This window comes from Ovis canadensis, chromosome 11 (genome assembly GCF_042477335.2).
Source record: "Ovis canadensis isolate MfBH-ARS-UI-01 breed Bighorn chromosome 11, ARS-UI_OviCan_v2, whole genome shotgun sequence".
NCBI lineage: Eukaryota > Metazoa > Chordata > Mammalia > Artiodactyla > Bovidae > Ovis > Ovis canadensis.
Genome location: NC_091255.1, coordinates 22,610,920 through 22,630,498, shown reverse-complemented (window position 1 = coordinate 22,630,498; position 19,579 = coordinate 22,610,920). Strand labels below are relative to the sequence as shown.

The window sequence follows — 19,579 nt, the reverse complement described above, 5'->3', positions numbered from 1 at the left end:
TCCAACGAGTATTCAGGGTTGATACGTTTTAGTATTGACTAGTTTGATCTCCTTGAAGTCCAAAGGACTCTCAAGAGTCTTCTCTAATGCCACATTTTGAAAGCATCAATTCTTTGGTGCTTAGCGTTCTTTATAGTGCAACTTTCACATTCATACATGACTACTGGAAAAACCATAGTCCATCCTAAAGGAAATCAGTCCTGAATATTCATTGGAAGGACTGATGCTGAAACTGAAACTCCAATACTTTGGCCACCTGAGGCAAAGAACTGACTCATTTGAAAAGACCCTGATTCTGGGAAAGATTGAGGGCAGAAGGAGGAGGGGACAACAGAGGATGAGATGGATGCATCGGCATCACCAACTCGATGGACATGAGTTTGAGTAAACTCTGGGAGTTGGTGATGGACAGGGAAGCCTGGCATGCTGCAGTCCACGGGGTCACAGAGTCAGACACAACTGAGCAACTGAACTGAATTTGACTATATGAACCTTTCTTGGCAGTGATATGTCTGCTTTTTGGTATGCTGTCTAGGTTCATCATAGCCTTCCTTCCAAGGAGCAAGCATCTTTTAATTTCCTGGCTGCAGTTACCATACACAGTGATTTTGGAGCCCAGGAAAATAACACATGTCACTGTTTCCACTTTTCCCCCTTCTATTTGCCATGAAGTGGTGGGACTAGATGCCGTGATTTTAGTTTTCTTTTTAATATTGAATTTCAAGCCAGCTTTTTCACTCTCCTATTTCACCCTTGTCAAGAGGCTTTTTAGTTCCTCTTCACTTTCTGCCATTAGAGTGGTATCAACTGCATATCAGAGGTTGTTGATATTTCTCCCAGCAATCTTGATTCTAACTTGTGATTCATCCAGCCCAGCATTTTGCATGCTGTACTCTTCATATAAGTTAAATAAGCAGGGTGACAATATACAGTCTTGATGTGCACCTTTCCCAATTTTGAGCCAGTCATTTAGTTGTTCCATGTCTCGTTCTGACTGTTGCTTCTTGAGCCCCATACAAGTTTCTCATGAGACAGGTAAAGTGGTCTGATACTTTCATCTCTTTAAAGAATTTTCCAGTTTTCCTAGTGTAGTAAATGAAGCAGAAGTAGATGTTTTTCTGGAATTTCCTTGCTTTCTCCATGGTCCAATAAATTTCAACAACTTGATCTCTGGTCCCTCTACACTTTCTAAACCCACCTTGTACATATGAAAGCTCTCAGTTCATGTCCTGCTAAAGCCTAGCTAGAAGGATTTTGAGCATAACCTTGTTAGCATTGAAATGAGAAAAATTGTATGGTAGTTTGAATAGTCTTTGACATTGCCTTTATTTGGAATTGGAATGAAAACTGAACTTTTCCAGTTGTGGCCACTGCTGAGTTTTCCAAATTTGCTGACATATTGAGTACAGCACATTAACAGCATCATCTTTTAGAATTTTAAATAGCTCAGCTGGAATTTCATCACTTCCATTAGCTCTGTTTGTAGTAGCAATTCCAAAGGCCCACTTGACTTCACACTGTAGGATGTTTGGTTCTAGGTGAGTGAACACAACATTGAGTTTATCTGGGTCATTAAGACCTTTCTTGTATAGTTGTTCTGAATATTTTTGCCACCACTTCTTAATCTCTTCTGCTTCTGTTAGGTCCTTACCTTTTCTGCCCTTTGTTGTAGCCACCCTTATATGAAATGTTCCCTTGATATCTCCAATTTCTTGAAGAGATCTCTGGTCTTTCCCATTCTATTTTTTTCCCTCTATTTCTTTGCATTATTCACTTAAAAAGGCTTTCTTATCTCTCCTTGCTATTCTCTGGATCTTCACATTTAGTTGGGTATGTCTTTCCCTTTTTTCCTTGCCTTTCGCTTCTCTTCTTTCCTCAACTATTTGTAAAGCCTACTCAGACAACCACTCCACCTTCTTGTACATCTTTTTCTTTGAGACAGTTTTGGTCCCTGCCTCCTGTATAATGTTATGAACCTTGGTCCATAGTTCTTCAGACACTCTGTCTATCAGATCTAATCTTTTGAATCTATTCATCACCTCTACTGCATATCATAAGGGATTTAATTTAGATCACACCTGAATGGCCTAGTGGTTTTCCCTACTTTCTTCAAGTTAAGCCTGAATTTTGCAATAAGGAAATGATGATCTGAGCCACAGTTAGCTCCAGGTCTTGTACTTATTGATTGTGTGGAGTTTCTCCATCTTTGACTACAAAGAAGATAGTCAATCTGATTTTCATGTTGACCACCTATCTGGTGAGGTACATACATAGAGTCATCTCTTGTGTTGTTGGAAAATTGTGTTTGATATCATCATCATGGTCTCTTGACAAAACTGTTGGCCCTTGCCCTGCTTCATTTTGTACTCCAAGGCCAAACTTGCCTGTTATTCCAGGTATCTCTTGACTTCCTACTTTTGCATTCCAATCTCCTGTGATGAAAAGGACATTTTTTTTTTTTTTGGTGTTAGTTCTAGAAGGTGTTGTAGGTCTTCATAGAACTGGTCAACATCAGCTTCTTTGGCATCAGTAGTTGAGGCATTGACTTAGATTACTCTGATGTTGAATGGTTTGCCTTGGAAACAAACCGAGATCATTGGTTTTGAGACTGCACCCAAGTACTGCATTTTGGACTCTCTTGTTGACTGAGGGATTGACTAGCAGGAGTAAAGAGAATTCTAAAGAGTATGAGGGTGGCAGATGCAAGGAACAGCCACTAACTCTAGGACTCAGAGTGCCCAAGGCATCCTTACCCCCAGGGATGAGATGTGGACCTTCTTGGAGAAGGCAAGATCAGATTCATGGGATCATGATCAGTTTGGTGCTGCACCCACAGAACCCACAGAAATCCACCCTATAGGGGTGGGAAAATTGTTCACCAAAAGGTATCTTAACAGAGGCACTTTGCTACTAAGTGTCCTATATCTCTTAAAGAAATTGATTTAGTAGTTAAATTTTTTTTCCTGTAAAGGAGGAGTCAAGGTCAACTTCTGAGTATGAAGGACTGGAAGAGACTGAGGTTTGAGAAGCATGGACAAGATTTTCAATAATCCTGATAAAGAATGGGCTTCTCTTGTGGCTCAGCTGGTAAACAATTCACCTGCAATGCAGGAGACCTGGATTTGATCCCTGGGTTGGGAAGATCCCCTGGAGAAGGGAAAGGCTACCCTCTCCAGTATTCTGGTCTGGAGAATTCCGTGGACTATATAGTCCATGGGGTAACAAAGAGTTGGACATGACTGAGTGACTTTTACTTCAATTCACTTTATGAAGAGTGGGAGCTTGTGTTGAAATTGTACTAAAATTGCAGGGCATCGTTGAAGCTGTTGATCATGAATTTATGGTGGAACCCATCCCTGCTGGGTGGTACTTTGGTGCAGGGAAGCATAAAGTCCATAAGTGTCTCCAACAGTGCAGGTTTTGCCAATAGATGCTATTGACAGAGATCAGAGTGAGGGTACTTCAAAGTATTAAAGGGGTTAGAAAGAGAAATTGAAAGCAGAGAGGAGTTTGCACTGATTTATAACCACGTGATTTACTAGAATGAACATCTGGGTTTTCATCTCCCCTGTGTCTCATCTTCCCAGATACAGAAAGCAAAAGCTGAGGAGTTCTGACCCCACCATGGTACTTTCTGTGCAGGACAGCTGGGGCAAGAGGGGAGAGCCAAAACTTGTTTATGCATGAGACTTGGCTCAGCTATTTTTTCCACTGATTGCACAAGAAGGATTCCAATTTTATTTCTTCTGAATTTTTGAAGGTGAGAAGAGAGAGTAAATGCCTTCCAGTGGCACCAAGACTGCAGAAGAGGGCTTGGCATCCAGGGACAGGTCTGCTCGTCTCTCTCCCAGCATCACGAGGAGCACTAATTGGTGGATTCTTAAGTCCTGTAGGGTAAACACAGTATCAAAGAGTTTAGGGAAAGTCAGGGGTATGGAAGACAGATTGGATAGATATGTTTCTCTATATTGCAATATGATATGTTTAATAAACCCTCCTACCAGCACTTCAAGGCTATGGTTTTTCCAGTGGTCATGTATGGATGTGAGAGTTGGACTGTGAAGAAGGCTGAGTGCCAAAGAATTGATGCTTTTGAACTGTGGTGTTGGAGAAGACTCTTGAGAGTCTTCTCAAGAGTTGGATCTGCAAGGAGATCCAACCAGTCCATTCTGAAGGAGATCAGCCCTGGAATTTCTTTGGAAGGAATGATGCTAAAGCTGAAACTCCAGTACTTTGGCCACCTCATGCGAAGAGTTAACTCATAGGAAAAGACTCTGATGCTGGGAGGGATTGGGGGCAGGAGGAGAAGGGGACGACAGAGGATGAGATGGCTGGATGGCATCACCGCCTCGATGGAAGTGAGTTTGAGTGAACTCCGGGAGTTGGTGATGGACAGGGAGGCCTGGCGTGCTGCGATTCACGGGGTCGCAAAGAGTCGGCCACAACTGAGCGACTGAACTGAACTGAACAGCACTTCCTGACACTAGTCCTGCAACTCTCCAATCTAGTCTCCATATTTTAGGGAGTTTTTCTTTCTTCCATCATTCATTGTTAATTGTACAAGTAATATGTCAATGTATTCTCCTTACCTTAGTCTTATTTCAGTTGACACTAAAGACCTCTTGAGTACCTAAATCCCCCAACTCACTCTGTTATTCCTAACAGGAAGGGAGTGCTGGTACTACTTGAGAGGTTATTGTTCCAGAAGCTTTCTGCACTCTCATGCATCTATCAGTCCACATCCACATACATCTATAAGCATACAGATGCACAAATATTTAGCACCACCTTTAGGGAAGAAGGAGAAAGATGGGTCCCTTAACAGCATCATACGATGCAATACAATATTTAGACCCAGGTGCTGATGTAGAGACAGAGAGTTATAGGAAAGGAGTCAGGAAATATGAAGCCAATAATATCTGAGTCTGAGCCCCATTTAGTAGCTCTGTAACCTCAAGCAAGCTATTTAACCTTGTGGTACCTCAGTTGTGATGCTTAAAGAGGAAAGCACTTTGCACACAGAGGTTGTTGAGTTACCTCTTCTATCTATGAGCTTCCATCGTGGCTCATATGCTAAAGAATCTGCCTACAGTGCATGAGACTCTGATTCCCATCCCTGCATTGGGAAGATCTCCTGGAGGAGAAAATGGCAATCCACTCCAGTATTCTCGCCTGGAGAATCCCATGGACAGAGGAGCCTGGCAGGCTACAGTCCATGGGGCAGCAAAGAGCTGCTCACAACTGAAGCCACTTGGCACGGCATGGCTCCTATATATCTGTCTATCTGTCTATCTATATTCATCTATCTTCTATCACTGTCTTCTTCACCCACCCTCACGTTTCTTGCTTTCTCATCTGATAGATTTTTTTTTAAATTACAGTAAGAACCATGTCTCAAAGAACTTGCTTGGAAAACAAACATTGCCCAACACCACATAGAGTTTGTGAGGGTTTTTTTTTTTTTTCTTTTTTTTTTCCAGAAAAATCAGCTGCTTGGCAGAGGTCCAAGTTTCTTTTTTTGTTTGTTTGTTTTTAGTTTTTTATTTTTTAAATTTTAAAATCTTTAATTCTTACATGCATTTCCAAACATGAACCCCCCTCCCACCTCCCTCCCCATAACATCTCTCTGGGTCATCCCCATGCACCAGCCCCAAGCATGCTGTATCCTGCGTCAGACATAGACTGGCAATTCAATTCTTACATGATAGTATACATGTTAGAATGCCATTCTCCCAAATCATCCCACCCTCTCCCTCTCCCTCTGAGTCCAAAAGTCCGTTATACACATCTGTGTCTTTTTTCCTGTCTTGCATACAGGGTCGTCATTGCCATCTTCTTAAATTCCATATATATGTGTTAGTATACTGTATTGGTGTTTTTCTTTCTGGCTTACTTCACTCTGTATAATTGGCTCCAGTTTCATCCATCTCATCAGAAGTGATTCCAATGAATTCTTTTTAACGGCTGAGTAATACTCCATTGTGTATATGTACCACAGCTTTCTTATCCATTTATCTGCTGATGGACATCTAGGTTGTTTCCATGCCCTGGCTATTATAAACAGTGCTGCGATGAACATTGGGGTACATGTGTCTCTTTCCATTCTGGTTTCCTTGGTGTGTATGCCCAGCTGCAGAGGTCCAAGTTTCAAGTTTCCTAAATGCTGATGGTGGCCTTGAACGCAGGCCAGGATCTCTGTCCAGCAGCGTATAAATCTCAGCTGCCTGGGCCTTGCTGCATCTTCTGCACACGATGTCCTCAATTAGCAACATGAAGCTGGGCAGCCTCTTCCTCCTGGCCATTCTCCTCACCCTCAACACAAGACTCCAGGCAATTGGTAAGTCTCGTCCCACCTCTCAGAACAAGAGAGTCAGAAAGGGGAAAATCTAGCACTCCTGTGCAGTCTAAAGAGGGGGTGGAGCAGGGACGGGTGAACATGGAGAACAGTCCGCATGAGGAGACACCGGGGCACACCTTATTTTCCCCATGAGTCCCCATGCCAGCATCCCTCTGTGTCTGCCGACCTCCTCTCTCCCTTTCTCCAGAGGCCAGCTGTCCATTTGCACTGCCCTCACCTCCTCCTCTGTCTCTGCTCCATCAGCTTCTGGGTATGTTCCCAGTATCTCTACCCTCTTCTCTCCATTTGCTTCTACCTACAAACAAATACATTTCTGCATTGTTGAGAAACGTGCTTCTGAACCCACTTCTGTTTTCTGTCTTTCTTGACAGTTACCAATCCCACCTGAGCCCTTCTAGCATCGCTTCAACCACCACCACCACTACAATCACCACCAACATCCCCCCTCCACCAATTATCCCCCGACTTCACTCTCCCAAAGCACTAATATCTTCCTGGTTGACAATCTAATAATTTTTTTCAATAGTCACCCTCCTTGGTATTTCTGCAGAATCTGACATTGTTCACGATTTTTCAATCTGAATCTGTCTTCCGTGGCTTCTGTCTTTGCTCTTTCTTTTCTGTGCTTTTGGCTTTCTTTTCCTACACTTCCACAGCCAAAGATGATTTCTCTGGCTGTCTTGCTCGCCCCATATAAGCAATGACCAGACTTTGTCAAAGCTTCTTTCACAGTTTCTCTTATAGCCTTTGCAATCTGATTGCCACCACCCTAGTTACATACCTGGACCCTTGCAATACTCTTGGAACTCTTTCTCCTCTAAAACACATGTGTGTTGAATTCCAGCCAACTCTACGCTTGAATGTGAGATTGTTCTTCCCAAAGCGCAGGAGATTGATTGATTCCTGCGAGATTGATTTCCTAATCAGGAGATTGATTTCCTCAGAATGTAAATATATTCTCTTATGTGACAACCTCCTCAACCCCAGACTGTGGAAATCTCCTTAATCCTTGAAAGCCCCAGTGTACTATTTCCATCATAAACATAATGGACACACTCATTTCTTCTAGACTAGGGCAGTAGTTCTCAAACTTTAATATGACAGGAATTACCCAAGGATCCGGTTAAACTGCAGACTGTGATTCAGGTCCGGGATGGGGTCCAAAATTCTGCATTCTTAACAAGCTTCTAAGTGATGCTGATGACGCTGGCCTACAGACCACATTTTGGGTAGGAAGAGGCTCTGCCAATACTTTAGAATCACCCCAGAAGTGTATTAAAAAGCCAAGACCCTCGACTGGACCAATTAAATCAGGCTCTCTGAGGTCTTAAGCTCTGTGTTTGCTTGCGTGTGTTTACTGAGATAAAATTTACCATTTTAAGCTGTACCACTCAGTGGTTTTTAATATATTCACAATGTTGTGCAGCCATCACCATCTAATTGCAGACCATTCATCATCCCCTAAAGAAAGCCCATACCCATTGTCAAACTCCCTGTTCTTTCCTCCCCACCCCCACCCCCTTCTAATCCACTTTCCATCTGCGAAGCATTTTTCTATTCTAGATATTTCATGTAAAGGAAACTATATAACAATGTGGGCTCTTATGTCTGGCTTCTTCAACATTTTCAAAGTTTATCTAAATTTAGCATATATCAGTACTCCATTCCTTTTTATGGCTGGATCGTATAGCTCTACCAGGTGTGATTTATACATTCATCAGTTGATGGACATTTGTGTTATTTCTACTTTGTGGCTAGTAAGCAAGTTATGCTGCCATGAGCATTTGTGTGTAAATTTTTGTGTGAACATGCTTTCAGTTCCCTTGGGTGGATTTGCAAGGAGTAGAGTTGCTGAGTCATGTGGCAAGTCTGTGATTAATTTCTTGAGGGACTGCCAAGCTCTCTTTTCCACAGAGCCTGTACCAGTTTACCCAACATCAATCTGTGAGAGTTCTCAACCCTCCCACATCCTTTCCAACACTTGCTGACACCTGACTATTAATTATAGCCATCATAGTGATTGTGGGATATCTTACTGTGATACCTCATTGTGGTTTCAATTTGCATTTTGCTAGTGATTAATGTGATTAATGATATTGGGTGCTTTTTCATATGCTTAATGTTCGTTTGTATGTAATCTGTTCAAGAAATGTCTAATCAAGCCCTCCCTTTGCAAGATGGGAGGGTTTGTCCTTTTCTTGCTGAATTGTAGGAATTCATTATATATTCTGGATTGTTGTCACTGTTTAGTTGCTAAGATGCGTCTGACCCTTTGGCAACCTCATGGACTATAGCCCACCAGGCTCCGCTGTTCATGGGATTTCCCAGGCAAGAATACTAGGGTGGATTGCCATTTCCTTCTCCAGGGGATCTTCCTAACCCAGGGAACCAACCCATGTCTCCTGCGCTGTAGTCAAATCGTTCACCACTGAGACACCTTAGAAGCATGCTTTAGACATTTGACCCTTATCAGACATATGATTTGCAAATATTTTCTCCCGCTCTGTGGATTTTCTTTCCATTTTCTTGACAGTGTTCTTTAATGCACAAGAGACTTTAATTTTTTGAGGGCCAACTTATATGCCTCTTTTTTTGCTTTTGTTTTGGGTGTCATATTTAAGAAACCATTGCCCAATCCAAGGTCACAAAGATTTATACCCATGTTTCCTCCTACGAGCTTTATAGTTTTAGCTTTTACATTTAGGTCTTTGATCCATTTTGAGTGAATTTTTAGACATATGTGTGTGTATACTGTACGGGTGTGTGTTACTCACTCAGTCGTGTCTAACTCTTTGCGACCCCATGGGCTATAGTCCAACAGGCTCCTCTGTCCATGGACTTCTCCAGGCAAGAATACTGGAATGGGTAGCCATTCCCTTCTCCAGGGGATCTTCCTGACCCAGGGATTGAGTCCAGGTCTCTCAAATTGCAGGTAGACTCTTTACTGTCTGAGCCACCAGGGAAGCGCATACTATAGGTATGTATGTATGTATACATATGATTCGAGGCAGTAATCCCAATTTATTCTTTTGCATGTGGATGTCCATTTTCTCAGCACCATTTATTAAAAAGGCCATTCTTTCCCCATTGGATGGTCTTTGTCAACGTGTGTGACTGTATTTGTGAGTTCAAATCCCAGCTAATGCTCTAGCACAGTAATCACTAAACCACTCCTATCTAGTCTTTGCAGTCCCTTTCTCGTGTCACTTACTATTAAAGATGCATAGTGTTGTGAACTGTGGCTATTTCAGAGCAAACTTGATTTCCCATCCTAGTTTTAATCTGCCCTGTTGATATGAAAACTAAACGTCCCAATTTCCTGAAACATCTAGTCCTGTTCCTTACACAGAGTTGATATTTTTCTTAGAATAAGTTAATGAATTAGAAACAAGGGAATGAATGAATGAGTAAGTGAACCATGAGCAAATGAATGAATGGTTGGATATTGACGTAGAGTTGTGGTTCCCTAGTTTTCCTCCACAAATTGGTAAAAGCTGATTAAATCCTAAAATGTCAGACATACTGGCTCTGGAAGAATCTCTAGTCCATCTCAGCATCAGCATCAGCTGGAGCCCTCATTAAAATATACAAGTACAGGCTCAACCCTGGAGAAGCTGAGTAATTAGGCCTGAAGAGGTCCTACTATCCGTAGTTCATTTTAAAGATGCTTGTTATCATCGGCCACATTTGGGAGTCACTCATCTACTAGCCGGAGAAGGCAATGGCAGCCCACTCCAGTACTCTTGCCTGGAAAATCCCATGGATGGAGGAGCCTGGTGGGCTGCAGTCCATGGGTCACTAAGAGTCAGACGGCTGAGCGACTTCACTTTCACTTTTCACTTTCATGCATTGGAGAAGGAAATGGCAACCCACTCCAGTGTTCTTGCCTGGAGAATCCCAGGGATGGAGGAGCCTGGTGGGCTGCCGTCTATGGGGTCACACAGAGTCGGACACGACTGAAGCGACTTAGCAGCAGCAGCATCTACTAGCCTCTCTTTACTTGCTCAAACCACAACACCAGACAACCTCCATTTACAGAGTATAAAAGTGAGATTGGAAGAGATTCATAATGTGACGGCAGAGGCAGGTCAACCCTGTGGCAGGAACCACAGTGAGAATTCTCTTGGTGGTGGTGATATACTCGTGGTGGAGGTGTTATTCTTTTGCCCAAGTCTTTGATCAGCTTCCAGGGCTGCCTCCGTCTTTAAACTCTGTCTCCAGGAGTATCAAAGAGCCACACTGAGACTTTTTGAGGAATCTGAATCCAATAAATTCTCATCTGAAGTAATTTCTTGACCTTAAGGGGCTCTACTCTGTATTCAAGGTTAATTTCACTGAGTTGTATAGCAAAAAGGACATGTGCTTTAAAAGAAAATGTCTCTGAATTGAAATCCAAATATTCCTGCAAATCCTTCAGATATTATTTGATGGAAGGGTCAGATGAGTTTCTCAGTGAGTTCGTGTTTAAACAATGAAGACCTAGATCAAAGTGTATTCTGATGTTATTAGGTCGTGGTCATTTACAACATAAATATTCATGGTATTTAAGTGTCTCAACCCAGTCTTTTCTGACCGTGAAGGTGTCTGTGAGGAGCAGTGCCGAGAAGACCGGGACTGCGCGGCAGGAGAGAAGTGCATCGGCAATGGCTGTGGCCACGTGTGCTCACCAGCCCCGCAAGCAAGTAAGGCTGAGCGCCCTGCCTGATGTCCTGGGCTTGAATGGACTATACACTTGGTCTTCCCAACCTTTCAACAAATGTTCAATAGTAATTTATCTTGAGTACGGTTTTGAATGTTTTCAACAGAAAACATTCAAAGGATGGGGTGTTCTTTGAACTCCTTCATCATGGTACCATTGCATTCAGTCCTTCTCAATTTTTTCCAGCACAGTCATTTTCAGTTCAGTTCATTTGCTCAGTCATGTCTGACTCTTTGTGACCCCATGAATAGCAGCATGCCAGGCTTCCCTGTCCATCACCAACTCCCAGAGTTTACCCAAACTCATGTCCATCGAGTCAGTGATGCCATCCAACCATCTCATTCTCTGTCATCCCCTTCTTCTCCTGCCCCCAAACCCCCCAGCATCAAGGTCTTTTCCTATGAGTCAACTCTTCACATGAGGTGGCCAAAGTGTTGGAGTTACAGCTTCAGCATCAGTCCTTCCAAAGAACACCCAGGACTGATCTCCTTTAGGATGGACTGGTTGGATCTCCTTGCAGTCCAAGGGACTCTCAAGAGTCTTCTCCAACACCACAGTTCAAAAGCATCAGTCGCTTTACCACCCCCCAAATATATATCTAGGTTGGAAAGCAAGACTCCACAACCAAAGCTATAGAAAGCACCATTACCCAGAGAAACATCACTGTTGGTCATTCCACACTTACTCTGTCTGTGTGTATGGACGTGTTAGTGATGGCACATTTTTAACTCATTAAGATATTTAGCCTTCCCTCAGCACATTTTAGTTTTAACTTTTTATTATGGGCAATCTATGTACAAAGCAGACAGATTGGTATAATGATACACCATGTACCCATCACCCAACCATTGTCAATGTGTGGTCTTTCTTCCTTCTTGTCTAATCCCACTCGCTTCCTCCATCCCTATTATTTTCAGATTCCAGGCATTATTTTATCACATTCTATGTGTATTCTACATGTATCTCTAAAAGAGAGGATACGGTTTATCTTACCTGTTTGGTTATTATTTTATTTACTGTTGTAGATGTATTTACTGGACACATAGTTTTTCATTATATAACCTATTTTATTTCTGCAACCTGTCTATCTTTTTCTCTCTCTTATATTATAAGTTTTGCATTTAGAAAGCTTTATGTTTTTTGTTCTAATAGGTACCTTCTATCAAGACCTTAGTGTACTAACTGGGGTCCCCACCCTTTATTTATTATTGCCTATAGATTTCCTACTATGACTAATAGTAAATAACACTATGCGAAGTCGATTCAGTCGTGTCCGACTCTGTGCGAACCCATAGACAGCAGCCCACCAGGCTTCCCCGTCCCTGGGATACTCCAGGCAAGAATACTGGAGTGGGTTGCCATTTCCATCTCCAATGCATGAAAGTGAAAAGTGAAAGTGAAGTCGCTCAGTCGTGTCCGACTCTTCCCGACCCCATGGACTGCAGCCTACCAGGCTCCTCCGTCCATGGGATTTTCCAGGCAAGAGTACTGGAGTGGGGTGCCATTGCCTTCTCCGAAATAATACTATAGCAATAGTAAATAATAAAAATAATTCATTTCTTTCTTTATTCCTCCCCACTTCCCTATTCCCAGCAGTTAAGTTTAAGCAACATCCTTGCATTTGCACTGAATCTTGTTAAGGTACTTATCAAGCTTACTCTGCTTTTCGTATGTTCTTTCCTTGTCCTTCCTGATATTTAATAGATATATTGTCACACCATATAGAGGGTTCATAGGCTCTCTTCATGAACATTATTGAGTCTTAATTCTTCTGTAAGTATGTATTTAATGACCTTACTAGTCCCAATTTTCCTATCTCTCCACTCCTTTGGTTGGCTGACAGTCAACCTCTAGTGGGTTCCTTAGGAAGCTCTCAGAGGAATGATGTCCCCAGGCTTCTCTACCAATCACCTCATCGCTTTCCTCAGATTTCTGCACAGATGCAGACACTTCATTGGTCTGGTGGAAGGTGGTGTTTAATCTCCTTCCACCCACTCATATTCTGGAGTTTGAGGGGATATCTTGTTCTACAGATCTGTTGTCTATGTGTTTTGAACTGTGCTATTTTGATTGCTCTGTTTTTCTGGGGAGATTCTAGAAGGTTCAAAAACTATGCCAACCTGCAAAATTAAAATCAAGTTCCCAGAATCTGACATTATTTTTGTCTCACAACTACCAATTATCTCCTTTATGAAGTGTCTACTAAATTCTTTTCCCCAATTTACTCTTTGGTTATGAATTGTTACTATTGACTTGTGAGGAATTCTGGATCCAAATTGTTGTATATGTGTATTATAAACATTTTCTCTCAATCAGGCTTTTTCCCCTCTGTCTTAATGTTGTCATTCAATGAAGAAAAGTTCATAATTTTAATGAGATTCCATCTATTTTAATGGCCAGTAACATTTCTGTAAAATTTAAGAAATATTTGCCTATCTTAAGGTCCTAAAGCTATCTTTTATAGCATTTTCTAGAAGCTTTATTGCTATACCTTTCTCTTATATCTGTTAACTCACTTGAACAGACTTGTTGTGTGGTGTGAGGTAGGAGACAAGGTTTCTTTTATTTCATACGGAGACCCCCGTTCATCCAACCACAATTTCAGTCCTACAAGTTTGGTAAACTTATCTCGATTCTTATCTTGATAATTGTTGGTTTTGGTGAACTTTCATATAAAATTTCAGAGTCAGCTTATGCATTTTTGTGACAAATCCTTTTACAGTTTTGACTGGCACTGTATTAAATTTCAATTTGGGAAAGTAACGAATATCTCTAAAACACCGTATCTTTTCATCCAAGAACATGGCATCTCTCTGCATTTATAAGATAGTTAATTTTTTTTTCCTTGTTGTATTGTATAGGTTTTTGCACATAACTGGATAAATGTAGTTCTAGGGAGTTGATGGTTTTTGAATGATATTGTAAAGGCACTTGAAGTATTTATTCTGAGATTGTAAGAGAAGAGCTTTTAACCACATATTTCTGCTCATCAGCCATCTGTAGCATCGAATGCAGTGAACACAGGGATTGTGGGAGAGGAAAACAGTGTATCCAGGATGGCTGTCAGCGAATCTGCTCCCCGCTGATGAGTGTAGGTGAGTCCTGACTTTGTCCACCCTGCTCTGTCCTGAAAAAGTTAAGTGCATGACGTGATCTGATCTGGCACAATTGTGTGGTTATCCAGAGAAACAACCCAGAATGCCTGAGGTGTTTATGATTATCACTGTATCTGGAGTCACTTGTCTAGTGCTGCCTCTCTTCACTTGCCCAGGCCATACATCAGTCACCCAGGTTCAGATGATAAAAGTGAGCCAGAAAGAGATGAATCGTGAGAGGGGCAGAAGCAGGTCAGCCCTGCGGTAGGACCCACAGTGAGAATTCTTTTGGTGGTGGTGATGTGATTGTTGGTTCAGATGTTGTTCTTTTGCCAAAGGTTATGATGCAGCTTCCAGGGCTGCCTCCATCTTTAAATTCTGTCTCTATGAGGATCAAAAAGTCACATTGAGACCTTCTTTAGGGATTAGAATCCAGTAAATCTTCTACTTGCATCAGAAATATTTCTGGACATTTAGGGGCTCAACTCTATATTCAAGGTTAATTTTACTGAATTGTGTAGAAAAAGGGACATGTACTTTAAAGGCAAAGGACCCAGAATTTAAGTCCCAACTCTGCCATGGACCAGACAATCTCTCAGTGGCCTCATCTATAAACTACAAAAAATAAAACCTACTGGTTAAAGATCATTGGGATTACCGTTAACCTGCTTTCCTTGCATCTTTCTTTCCTACGAAGACTTCAGTCCTAAGGAATTACTCCAAATACCCCTGCAAATACCTCAGCTATTATTTGCTGTTAGGGTCAGATGAGGTTCTATGTGAGATCATATTTAAACAGCGACATCCTAGATCGAAGTATGTGCTGCTGTTGCCACGTCATGGTCATTTATAAGTATTTATTTAGTTCAAGAGTCTCAGCCAGTCTTTTCTGACCGTGAAGGTGTCTGTGAGGAGCAGTGCCGAGAAGACCGGGACTGCGCGGCGGGAGAGAAGTGCGTCGGCAATGGCTGTGGCCACGTGTGCTCACCAGCCCCGCCAGCAAGTGAGGCTGAGCGCCCTGCCCGATGTCCTGGGCTTAAATGGACTATGCAACTTGGTCCTTCCCAACCTTTCAGCTAATGTTCAATAGTAATTTATCTTGAGTACAGTTTTGAATGTTTTCAACATAAAACATTCAAAGGATGGGGTGTTCTTTGAACTCCTTCATCACGGTACCGTGCATTTAGTCCTCAATTTTTTCCAGCACAGTCACTTTACCACTCCCCAAATATATATCTATGGCTGGAAAGCAAGACTCTACAACCAAAGTTATAGAAACAAATAAATGGAACCTACACTCCCTTTGCCCAGAGAAACACCATTGTAGGTCATTCCACACGTACTCTGTCCGTGTGTATGGACATGTTAGTGATTGCACATTTTTAACTTATTATGATATTTAGCCTTCCCTCAGCACTTTTTAGTTTTAACTTTTTATTATGGGCAATCTATGTACAAAGCAGACAGATTGGTAGAATGATACACCATGTACCCGTCACCCAACCATTGTCAACGTGTGGTCATTCTTCCTTCATGTCTAATCCCACCCACTTCCCGTCATCCCTGTTATTTTCAGATTCCAGGCATTATTTTATCACATTCTACATGATTCTCTAAAAGAGATGTATAAGGTTTATCTTACCTGTTTGGTTGTTATTTATTTACTGTTGTAGATGTATTTGTTAGACACATAGTCTTTCATTAAATGACCTATTTTATTTCTGCAACCTGTCTATCCTTTTCCCTCTCTCTTATTACATGTTTTGCATTTAGAAAGCTTTATGGTTCTTCTTCTAATAGGTACCTTATATCAAGACTTTAGAGTACTATCCGTGATCCCCACCCTTTTTTATATTATTGCCTATAGATTTCCTACTATGGCTAATAGTAAATATTACTATGCTGCTGCTGCTGCTACTGCTGCTAAGTTGCTTCAGTCGTGTCCAACTCTGTGCAACCCCAAAGACGGCAGCCCACCAGGCTCCCCGTTCCTGGGATTCTCCAGGCAAGAACACTGGAGTGGGCTGCCATTTCCTTCTCCAATGCATGAAAGTGAAAAGTGAAAGTGAAGTTGCTCAGTTGGGTCCAACCCTCAGTGACCCCATGGACTGCATCCCACCAGGCTCCTCCGTCCATGGGATTTTCCACACAAGAGTACTGGAGTGGGGTGCCATTGCCTTCTCTGAAATATTACTATAGCCATAGTAAATAGTAAACAATAAAAATAGTTCATTTCCTTCTTACCTTCCTCCCCACTTCCCTGTCCCCAACAGTTAAGTTTAAGAAATATGCTTGCATTGGCACTGAATCTTGTTAAGGTACTTATCAAGCCTACTCTGTTTTTCATATGTTCTTTCCTTGTCCTTCCTGATATTTAATAGGTATATTGTCACAGCAAATAGTTAGTACATAGACTGTCTTCATAGTACCTTCAATTCAGTTCAGTCACTCAGTTGTGCCCGACTCTTTGGGAGCCCATGGACTGCAGCACGCCAGGCCTCCCTGTCCATCACCAACTCCCGGAGTTCACTCAGACTCACGTCCATCAAGTCAGTGATGCCATCCAGCCATCTCATCTTCTGTCGTCCCCTTCTCCTCCTGCCCCAATCCCTCCCAGCATCAGACTCTTTTCCAATGAGTCAACCCTTCACGTGAGGTGGCCAAAGTACTGGAGCTTCAGCTTTAGCATCATTCCTTCCAAAGAAATCCCAGGGCTGATCTTCAGAATGGACTGGTTGGATCTCCTTGCAGTCCAAGGGACTCTCAAGAGTCTTCTCCAACACCACAGTTCAAAAGCATCAATTCTTTGGTGCTCAGATTTCTTAATGGTCCAACTCTTACATACATACATGGCTACTGGATAAACCACAGCCTTGACTAGATGGACCTTTGTTGACAAAGTAATGTCTCTGCTTTTTAATATGTTGTCCAGGTTGGTCATAACTTTCCTTCCAAGGAGTAAGCGTCTTTTAATTTCATGGCTGCAATCACCATCTACAGTGATTTTGGAGACCAAAAAAATAAAGTCAGCCACTGTTTCCACTGTTTCCCCATCTATTTCCCATGAAGTGATGGACCGGATGCCATGATCTTCGTTTTCTGAATGTTGAGCTTTAAGCCAACTTTTTCACTCTCCTCTTTCACTTTCATCAAGGGGCTCTTTAGTTCCTCTTCACTTTCTGCCATAAAGGTGGTGTCATCTGCATATCTGAGGTTATTGATATTTCTCCCAGCAATCTTGATTCCAGCTTGTGTTTCATCCAGCTTAGCGTTTCTCATGATGTACTCTGTGTATAAGTTAAATAAGCAGGGTGACAATATGCAGCCTTGACGTACTCCTTTTCCTATTTGGAACCAGTCTGTTGTTCCATGTCCAGTTCTAACTGTTGCTTCCTGACATGCATACAGGTTTCTCAAGAGGCAGGTCAGGTGGTCTGGTATTCCCATCTCTTTCAGACTTTTCCACACTTTGTTGTGATCCACACAATCAAAGGCTTTGGCATAGTCAATAAAGCAGAAATAGATGTTTTTCTGGAACTCTCTTGCTTTTTCCATCATCCAGCGGATGTTGGCAATTTGATCTCTGGTTCCTCTGCCTTTTCTAAAACCAGCTTGAACATCTGGAAGTTTATGGTTCACGTATTGTTGAAGCCTGGCTTGGAGAATTTTGAGCATTACTTTACTAGCGTAAAAAAAATAATAATAATTTAAAAAGTAGTACATTATTGAGTCTTAATTCTTCTCTAAGTATGTATTTAATGACCTTACTACTACTACTACAAAAGTCGCTTCAGTCGTGTCCAACTCTGTGCGACCCCATAGACCTCAGCCCACAAATCTCCCCCATCCCTGGGATTCTCCAGGTAAGAACACTGGAGTGGGTTGCCATTTCCTTTTCCAATGCATGAAAGGAAAAGTGAAAGTGAATTCGCTCAGTTGTGTCCGACTCTTAGTGACCCCCATGGACTGCAGCCCACCAAGCTCTTCCGTCCATGGGATTTTCCAGGTGAGAGTACTGGAGTGGGCTGCCATTGCCTTCCCAATTTTCCTATCTCTCCACTCCTTTGGTTGGTTGACAGTCAACCTCTAGAGGATTCCTTAGGAAGTTCTTGTAGGAATGATGTCCCCAGGCTTCTCCACCAGTCACCTCATTGCTTTCCTCGGATTTCTGCACAGATGCAGACATCTCATTGGTCTGGTGGAAGACAATGTTTTGTCTCCTTCCACCCACTCGTATTTTGGAGTTTGAGGGGATATCTTGTTTTACGAATCTGTTGTCTATGTGTTTTGAATTGTGCTATCTTGATTGCTCTGTTTTTATGGGGAGATTCTAGAAAGTTCAAAAACTATGCCAATCTGCACAATTAAAACCACCTTCTCAGAATCTGACATTATTTTTGTCTCACAACTTCCAATTATCTCCTTTATGAACTGTCTACTCAACCCTTTACCCCATTTTTCTCTTAGGATATGAATTCTTACTATTGACTTGTAAGCAATTCCAGATCCAAATTGTCTTTGTTGTATATATGTATTATAAACTTTTTCTCTCAATGAGGCTTGTCTTTTCTCTGCCTTAATGTTTTCATTCAATGAAGAAAAGTTCATAATTTAAATGAGATTCCATCTACCTATCTATTTTCATGGTCAGTAATATTTCTGTAAAATTTAAGAAATATTTGCCTACCCCAAGGTCTTGAAGCTATCTTTTATAGCATTTTCTAGAAGCTTTATTGCTTTACCTTTCCTTTAGATCTATAACTCAATTGAACAGATTTGTTGTGTGGTGTGAGGTAGGAGACAAGGTTTCTTATTTTTTTGTATGGAGAGCTCAGCTCATCCAACCACATATCAGTCCTGCAAGTTTGCTAAACTTACCTCGATTCCTATCTTGATAATTGTAGATTTTGGTGAACTTTCGTATAAAATTTCAGAGTCAGCTTATCCAGTTTTGTGACAAATCCTTCTACAATTTTGACTGGGACTGTATCAAATTTCAATTTGGAAAGAAATTGATATCTCTAAAACACCGTGTCATTTCATCTAAGAATGTGGTGTCTCTCTGCATTTATAAGATAGTTAAATTTTTTTTCTTTGTTGTATCATGTAGCTTTCTGCACATAAGTAGATAGATGTATTTCCAGGGAATTGACGGTTTTTGAATGACATTGTAAAGGCATTTGAAGTATTTATTCTGAGATGGTAAGAGAAGAGCTTTTAACCACACATTTCTGCTCATCAGCCATCTGTAGCATCAAGTGCAGTGAAGACAGGGATTGTGGGAGAGGAAAAGAGTGCATCCAGGATGGCTGTCGGCGAATCTGCTCCCCGCTGATGACTGTAGGTGAGTCCTGACTCTCTCCACCCTGCTCTGTCCTGGAAGAGTTAAGTGCATGACGTGATCTGATCTGGCACAGTTGTGTGGTC

The 19,579-nt window shown here is 41.8% G+C and overlaps 1 protein-coding gene across 1 annotated transcript in view; it reads left to right on the top strand.

Moving 5' to 3' along the window:
- The first annotated feature begins 6,252 nt into the window (after positions 1–6,252).
- Positions 6,253–19,579, top strand: part of LOC138414808 (WAP four-disulfide core domain protein 3-like) — a 33,143-nt gene continuing 19,816 nt past the window's right edge. Inside the window, exons 1-3 of the mRNA XM_070289219.1 lie at positions 6,253–6,337; positions 10,939–11,040; positions 15,054–15,155. Of these exons, the coding sequence (XP_070145320.1) occupies positions 6,253–6,337; positions 10,939–11,040; positions 15,054–15,155 (289 nt within the window). The remainder of the gene's footprint in view (positions 6,338–10,938; positions 11,041–15,053; positions 15,156–19,579) is intronic.